Here is an 8,495-nt window from a genome sequence, read left to right on the forward strand (position 1 = left end):
AAGGACAGAAGCCCCACAAAAGGCCAACACACTTCCCAGAATCCAGTCTTCCTACTAAAAGGAAGACAGAAAGGTCCCACCCTATCCCCTCTTGCCCCCAGATGCCAGGTGGGTCCTCCCAGGACATCCACTCCCACCACCCCCACTTCAATCCACCCTCTCCCGCCCTTTATACCCACTTGGAGAAATTCCACTGATACCAGGATACTCAGAGGGTTAATCCTTCTGATACCAAGTCACACTTTAACTCATTCCCTCCAGGCCAAGGATTAAATACTGCCCATGTAGGGGTCAGGGCTACAGCAGACCCTGAAAGTGGAGCAACACCTCCCCCACCAAGTGAGGAGAAGCCGCAGAAGAAAGGGAGGGACAAAACTAAGAGAGAGAAGGAAGGAGGGGCCGCCGGGCTGGGCTGCTGTCCCCCCACAGAGCCAGCTCAGCTTCAGTTCCAGGAGCGACTTGGCTGCAGAAGCAACAGCGCTCCGTCTCCACCAGGGTAGGGCAGCAGGCGGAGGGCCACGGAGACGGAGGGCCTGGGACCGGACGTCCTCAGCCCCCAGCCAACTCGGCCAGGCCTGGCCCCATGGCCTTCAATGACCTCCTGCTGCAGTTGGGGGGCGTCGGCCGCTTCCAGAAGATTCAGGTCACCCTGGTGATCCTCCCTGTGATCCTGCTGGCCTCCCACAACACCCTGCAGAACTTCACCGCCGCCATCCCCACCCACCACTGCCGCCCACCTGCCAACACCAACCTCAGCGAGGACGGGGACCCGGAGGCCTGGCTGCCCCGGGATGGGCAGGGGCGGCCCGAGTCCTGCCTCCTCTTCACCTCCCCGCAGCGGGGACCGCCGTTTCCCAATGGCACAGGGGCCAACAGCACAGGGGCCACAGAGCCCTGCCCCCACGGCTGGATCTACGACAACAGCACCTTCCCTTCCACCATCGTGACTGAGGTGAGGAGCCCTGGGCCCCCAGCTCCTCCTCCCAACCCCTGTGCCCCCACCTTACCATCCCCACACATACACACACCCACACTCACACCCACACATGCACACACACAGACTGTCTCAATGGAGAAAGGGGTTCCAGATGGGGGCCTTTGTAGAAAAGGGAATGTGGAGTTGCAGGGTCAAGAAAAGTGTCTTGGCTCCCGGGACCAAAGCGAAATGTCGGGGAAGGGGATGATACCGGCCTCAGAGAGCCAGCAGGAAGGAGGGTAGGGGGCTTCCCTGCAGCCCAGGCTCACCTTAGCCTGACCTTTTCCCCCTCTCCCCACAGTGGGACCTTGTGTGCTCTCACAGGGCCTTACGCCAGCTGGCTCAGTCCTTATACATGTTGGGAGTGCTTCTCGGAGCCATGGTATTTGGGTGCTTAGCAGACAGGTCAGTCCTAGGCAGGGCCAAGGAGCCGGGCTGGGACTGGGGGCTCCTTGGCTGGGTTTGGGAGGGCCGAGGTGGGTGGTTGGCACCCCCAATGGGGGCTGGACTGAGGACCTACAGCATCAGCCTCATGATACGTCACGGGTCCCGGGCCAGCGCCTCTCCCAGTGTGGCCTGGCTCCTGCTGGTCCTCAGAGCCCCTGCTGCAGGCCTCCCCTCCCCTCCCCCCTGACAGGCTGGGCCGCCGGAAGGTGCTCATCTTCAACTACCTGCAGACAGCTGTGTCGGGAACCTGTGCCGCCTTCGCTCCCAACTTCCCCGTCTACTGTGCCTTCCGGCTCCTCTCGGGCATGTCGATAGCTGGCGTCGTCCTCAACTGCATAACACTGAGTGAGGGGGGCCGGGAGGGCAGGGCGGGCCCCTACCTCTCCCTCCAACCACCCAGCCCCTCAGCCCCTTTCCAGCCTCCTCTCCCAGCCTACCCTTCTTGCACTCAGCCCGTTCTGCCCTTGCAGCCAACATAACAACCTTCGTCCTGGAGCTCACACTATCCTGACCTCTTCTTTAGGCACTCAACTACAAACTCCATTGATAGGGCCAGGCAGTTCCCATAACTGACCGAGGAGCTGAGAGGCATTAGAGAGTGTGAAGACTGTCTCCAAAAGAGAGACACACTCATCCAGAGGGGTTGCCGCCACTCAGCTGCTCCAGACAAGAAGCATTGGGGCTATCAGATCTGCCCCAACCCCTCTTTTATTACTGTAAAATATCCTAACTTTTTAACACTTGCAATTAATTCTCATATTTTAATATAAGCCAAGCCAGCATCATGTAGACCAAACACACTTATGGATGGAGCATTGCCTGTCCATGAGTCATCAACATGCACCCTCAGATGGGTCACCCACCTCGCTCTGTTTCTCAGATGAAGAACCTGAGGCTAGGAGGAAGGGACAGGATTCACCCAAGGTCATTCCTCAAGCCCAGAAGAGAATCTAAGGATTTGGGATTCTCTGGACTAAAGTAGGGCTTCCCAAGTGGCCAGGACAGTGTCAGTGAAAGTCGCTCAGTCGTGTCCAACTCTTTGCGACCCCATGGACTATACAGTTCATGGAATTCTTCAGGCCAGAATACAGCAGTGGGTAGCCATTCCCTTCTCCAGGGTATCTTCCCAACCCATGGATTGAACCCAGGTCTCCTGCATTGCAGGCAGATTCTTTACCAGCTAAGCCACAAAGGAAGCCCAAGAATACTGGAGTGGGTAGCCTATCCCTTCTCCAGCGGATCTTCCCAATTCAGGAATCGAACCAGGGTCTCCTGCATTGCAGGTAGATTCTTTTCCAGCTGAGATATCAGGGAAGCCCCTTCCCAGGTGGTGCTAGTGGTAAAGAACCCACCTGCCAGTGCAGGTAGATGTAAGAGACACAGGTTTGATCCCTGGGTTAGGAAGATCCCCTGGAGGAGGGCACAACAACCCACTCCAGTATTCTTGCCTGGAGAATCCCATGGTCAGGGGAGCCTGGTGGGCTGCAGTCCATAGGGTCACACGTAGTCGGACACGGCTGAAGCAATTTAGTATGCACGCACACATGCACAGACTAAAGAAATTAACCAGGACAGGGCTCAGGCTGGGCCAGACACCTAGAGAATCCAGTCCAAAGGTGCAAGCTAAGTGTTCAAGCCATTGCCCCAGCTGCCATGTCAGGAACCCACAAGGAACGAAGCTGGACCTCTTCAGACCTCAGCAGAGAGGTGGTCCCACTCCCACCTCAACTCTCCGGGATGGCAGAAAGTCACTGTCTCCTCTGAGCTGTTCTGGTCACTGAGGCTGAAATCCACCCCAGGCTAAGAAGGACCAGAGGAGTGACTGCTGCTGGGGATGGACTGAGTGGTCAGAGGTGCTCCGAAGGGAAATAGGACCCTGGCCCGGACAGTAGGTTGGAGAGGAGCAAAAACACACAGCAGGGAAGTGGAAGGGCAACTCCTGGGGATTCCAAACCTACTTCCTCATCCCTACCTCCACCACAACCCCCCCCCAAGTCTCCCTTCCATGGCCCCCAACCTCATCTGATGTATCTTCCACTGAGCTTTGGGACAAACCAAGGTTTGGACAGATAGTGGAGGTCTCGGCGGACCCCAGGGGTCTCCACCCACCTGGCACCCAGTAAGTTGCACTACTCTATTCTAACCCTCCTTTCAGATGTGGAGTGGATGCCCATCCACACACGGGCCTACGTGGGCACCCTGACCGGCTACGTCTACAGCCTGGGCCAGTTTCTCCTGGCTGGGGTGGCCTATGCTGTGCCCCACTGGCGTTACCTACAGCTGTTGGTCTCTGTGCCCTTTTATGCCTTCTTCATCTACTCCTGGTACGTAGGGCCCAGACAGATGTGAGGGGCTGAGACTTCCCCATATCTTGCTATACACGCCACCCACAGAGTCCGAGAAGATCAAACCCAGGCCAGGGATTCAGTGTAACTGATGGGGAAACTGAGGCTGTGGGTGGAAGGACTTGCCCCAAGGTATCCAGTTCTCCAGCCTCCCCCGCTTCTCCCAGCTCTCCAGCCTGTCTGCCCTGCTCCCTTTCCCCAGCACCCAAGAACCAAGCCCCGTGTTGAGGAACAAGTCATTACCAAGCTGAGCACCGCTTTGTGGTCCTAGAGAGAGGGATTTGGTAAAGTCCTGGGTGTCCAGCCTTGGAAGAAATCCCACTGCAGCCCTCTGGAAAGCCCACGCCCTACCTCCAGCCCACATGCCTGGGACTGCAGCCACGCCAACACATCCGCTCACTCCTGCCTCCAGGTTCTTCATCGAGTCGGCCCGCTGGTACGCTTCCTCTGGGAGGCTGGACCTCACCCTGAGAAACCTGAAGAGAGTGGCCTGGATCAATGGGAAGCAGGAAGAGGGGGCCAATCTAAGTATGGAGGTAAGACCCCCGAGATCTCCCACAACATCCTACCCATCGGTAAACCCAGGACTCAGAGGGCTTCTCTGAGTAAGGGGCTAGGCTGGGAGGAGCTCCTGGGGGAACCCAAGCCCTGAGCCCCGTCCATCCCGGCAGGCGCTCCAAGCCAGTCTGCAGAAGGAGCTGACCACAGGCAAGAGCCAGGCCTCGACCCTGGAGCTGCTGCGCTGCCCTGCCCTTCGCCACATCTTCCTCTGCCTCTCAATGCTGTGGTAGGCCCAGACAGACAGACCAATGAACAGACAGACAGACCAAGAGACAAGAGGCTGGTTGGGGAAGGAGCAGATGCAGGGGGTGGAAGAAGGCAGACAAGAGGGAGGAAGTCAGTAGACCAGCTGTGAGGGGCAGAAAGAGTCTTAAGGAACCAAACAACCTCCAGGCTCAATTTGCCTCTGGTCCCCAACTGGGCATCAATCTCTCCATATTCTTCTCCTTTTATCAGCTCTGTTCCAATATGGAGACACCTCATCAAGATTGATGGCCCCCAGAGTCTGCAGAATTATATCACGAAGGCTGGCTTGCAAAACTTCTGGAGCATTTACTAGCTTTGTGGTGTCTTCCAGAAACACTGGCACAGTAATAAGATGCCCAAAGCTCATCTCTGAAAGCAGACTCTGGCCAAGGTTGATACCAACCAAAAATCTTCCTTTCCCATTGCAACATTCCCTGTTACCCTTCTTAGGTGCCACCCTCCTAACCCCATCATCTAGCAATCCCATGATAGTTAAGAGAAACATGGTCAGAAGGAACAAGTGAATTCTTTGTTTCCAATTTGGAGTTTGCTCCAGGTTGGGGGTTCTATCCAATAACCTGAGCTTTATGTTCTGGGCTCTTGTCATCTTAAGAAACACAACACCCATCCCAGGACCACAGACAGGTCCTGGAAAACTCTGGCCTCTCCCAACACCTTGGCCCTAAAGACATGGCTTGGATATCCAAGATGAAATAAAGACTAAAACTATATAAATCCCACGTGGCAACTAAGTGAAAGTTCCCTAATATACTAGAGACACAGATTAAGAAATCTGGGGTATTAGAGGACTTCGTTGTTGTTGTTCAGTCGCTCCGTTGTGTCTGACTCTTTGCAACCCCATGAACATCACCACACCAGGCTCCCCTGTCCTTCATTATCTCCCAGAGTTTGCTCAAACTCATGTCCACTGAGTCGGTGATGCCATCCAACCATCTCTTCCTCTGTTGTCCCCTCCTTCTCCTGCCCTCAATCTTTCCCAACATCAGGGTCTTTTCCAATGAGTCATCTCTTCGCATCAGGTGGCCAAAGTATTAGAAGACTACCCCAATATCTAAAGTGCATGTTAAATGTCAGAAGAAATATTAGCCAAGGTAGATTCCAGATTCTTAAGCAAGGTACCCTGTGCAGCTCACCGGTTTTGGATGAGCATCGCCCCCCTTAACCTTCCTAACAAACTCCATACCCCTCATCCCTCCCCACTAGGTTTGCTACTAGCTTTGCCTACTACGGGCTGGTCATGGACCTGCAGGGTTTTGGGGTCAGCATCTACCTAATCCAGGTGATCTTTGGTGCTGTGGACCTGCCTGCCAAGCTTGTGAGCTTCCTTGTCATCAACAATGTGGGCCGCCGGCCTGCCCAGATGGCCTCACTGCTGCTGGCAGGCATCTGCATCCTCATCAATGGGGTGATACCCCAGGGTGAGCACCCATGAGCATCTTGGTACCTCGTCCTTGGCCACATCCCCAGACATGACCCAACTTCTCAACCCCCTCTCCCAAGATCCCGCTGACCTCCTCCTTTCTCTCTAGATAAGTCCATTGTCCGAACCTCTCTTGCTGTGCTGGGGAAGGGCTGTCTGGCTTCCTCCTTCAACTGCGTCTTCCTGTACACTGGGGAGGTGTACCCCACAATGATCCGGTGAGTGGGAGCTTAATGGGAGGAACTCTGGGGCAAAACATTCTCCCTGCATACAGGTCAGACCCCAGGGCACATGTCAAAAGGGGCCACCAACTGGGACAGGGTGGGGAGCCAAGAAGACACATCTCAGAGGCAATTAACTGAAGTCCCCCTAGATCTCCAAGGCACAAGTTAGAAGATCTAAATGCCATTAGAAGATCTAATCTGCCACCAAATCTAAATGCCATCTTTAAACCAAATGGTATGTCTGAAACCGAAGACCACAACCATGAAAAGGAATTTTCTATCACAAGAGCCACACTTAATAGCGGTGATTCTGGTAGTTGTACAGATAAATATAGCACTACTTTTTTGAATGCCAAGGTTGGAAGGAGGGGGTATTTTTGCATTAAGACACAAGAAAAACGTCTGTTTGAAGAGTAGGATGCAAAACAACAACAACAAATACAGAATGGAATGCAAAATTCACATGAGATATCAAAGAAATGCCAAGCTTCCCTAGGCAACTTGGAATGAGAACACTGAGAGGTCAAGGTTATTGTCCTATACCCTCAAGGGATTTCAGCTGAAAGAACAATAGTATAAAGGCACTGTCAAACTTTTTACAAATATCAACTCTTTTGGTCCTCATTATAATCTTATGAGGTGGGTACTATGATAATTCTCATTTTCCACATAAGAAAACTGAGCCACGGAGAGGTTAAGTGACTTGCCCCAGGTCACACAGCTTATAAGTCAGGATGCTTGGATTCAAATCCAAGCAGTTTATCTCCCTATTATCATCAAAGTTTTTAACTTCTGCTCTCATAGAGAATGTTCTTAACATATTAATATGAAGATTCCAGGTCCCTTCACCCTAGGAATTCTAATCCAACAGGTCTGTGTGGGGCTGTTGTTGCTGTTTAGTGGCTAAGTCACGTCCAACTCTTGCAACCCCATGGACTGTAGCCAGACAGGCTCTTCTGTCCATGGGACTTCCCAGGCAAGAATACTGCAGTGGGTTGCCATTCCTTTCTCCAGGGACTCTTCCTGACCCAGAGAGTGAACCCATGTTTCCTGAATTGCAGGTGGACTCTTTACCACTGAGCCCCTGGGGAAGCCTGCCTCCCCTGTGTGGGGCTAGGGCAACTGTAAATCAAGTCCCCCAGCTGATCTGAGAACAACTGACCGAGCTCAGCTGACTTGACACCGAGGTTCAGGGAAGAAAAGAAACTTGCCCAAGGTCACATAGCAAGTTAAGGGCAGAGGCAAAAATCAATCTCCCGATTCTCTGGCCAGAGCTCTTCCCAACTTATTCTTTTTCTTGCTATTATTATCTCCAAAATAAATGCCAAATTGGTTAGCTGATCAAATGGGGAACAGAGCAGGCACCAGGGGGGTCTCCTGGGGCTGGGCCTGAGCTGCCCTGACCCCAAATTCAGCTGGGACCTCAGCATTTGTGCCAGAACACTAACTGACACCCACCCCCCTGGATCCCGCAGGCAGACGGGCCTAGGTATGGGCAGCACCGTGGCGCGAGTGGGCAGCATTGTGAGCCCGCTGGTGAGCATGACCGCCGAGCTCTATCCCTCCTTGCCTCTCTTCATCTACGGCGCTGTCCCGGTGGCTGCCAGCGCTGCCGTTGCCCTCCTGCCGGAGACCCTGGGCCAGCCACTGCCAGATACGGTGCAGGACGTGGAAAACAGGTGGGCCCCCACCCAGGGAGAAGCAGGGACTCGCCCCAGGTCACACATCCAGGCTGGGGTAGCACTGAGACTCAAACCTAGGCCTTCTCTTCCCAGCAGGGGCTCCTTGTCCCTGTGTTTCCCCCCGCCCCCGCCGCCCTCCCCAATCAGATGAGAGTCTCCTGGGGTCCCTCCTGGCTCTGGAGAGTGGTAGCTGATTAGGGCAGAGAGCTGGTAGCTGGGCACAGCTGCATGGAGAGCCCCCTGGGAGACCCCAGCTGGTCTGGGGGCTTCCTACCCAGGGCACCACTCCCCTGTCCCCACCGCAGGAGGAGAGGGAAACCGAGGAAGCAGCAAGAGGAGCTGCAGAAGCAGATGGTCCCACTCCAGGCTTCAGCACAAGTGAAGAACTGACTCTGAGCACTGAAAAGGCGCCTTACAGGGCCCTAAGGAGGAAAGGGTCCTACAGGCAGCTCACATGGGGGGAGGGGGGAATCGTGGCCCAAGTGTTGGGGCTGAGGTTCAGGGAAGCAGCCCCTCAGCTCTCCCCCGCTCCTTTAATACGAAGACCACATATTAAAAGGTTTGTTCGCAGCA

The 8,495-nt window shown here is 54.5% G+C and overlaps 1 protein-coding gene across 1 annotated transcript; it reads left to right on the forward strand.

The window, feature by feature from the left end:
• Positions 1-300: 300 nt before the first annotated feature.
• LOC122673432 (solute carrier family 22 member 6) lies at positions 301-8,495 on the forward strand. The gene is made up of 10 exons (XM_043871224.1): positions 301-952; positions 1,278-1,381; positions 1,614-1,768; positions 3,579-3,747; positions 4,181-4,304; positions 4,440-4,555; positions 5,800-6,014; positions 6,126-6,234; positions 7,716-7,919; positions 8,228-8,495. The coding sequence occupies exons 1-10, from the start codon at positions 584-586 to the stop codon at positions 8,310-8,312; spliced, it is 1,650 nt and encodes a 549-aa protein (XP_043727159.1). The 5' UTR covers positions 301-583; the 3' UTR covers positions 8,313-8,495.

Source organism: Cervus elaphus, chromosome 2, assembly GCF_910594005.1.
Source record: "Cervus elaphus chromosome 2, mCerEla1.1, whole genome shotgun sequence".
Taxonomy (NCBI): domain Eukaryota; kingdom Metazoa; phylum Chordata; class Mammalia; order Artiodactyla; family Cervidae; genus Cervus; species Cervus elaphus.

Coding starts and splice junctions, on each gene's coding strand:
- LOC122673432 (XM_043871224.1), top strand. CDS start 584: ATGGCCTTCAATGACCTCCTGCTGCAGTTGGGGGGCGTCGGCCGCTTC. Junction 953..1,277: donor CTTCCACCATCGTGACTGAG/GTGAGGAGCCCT, acceptor CTCTCCCCACAG/TGGGACCTTGTGTGCTCTCA. Junction 1,769..3,578: donor CCTCAACTGCATAACACTGA/GTGAGGGGGGCC, acceptor CCCTCCTTTCAG/ATGTGGAGTGGATGCCCATC.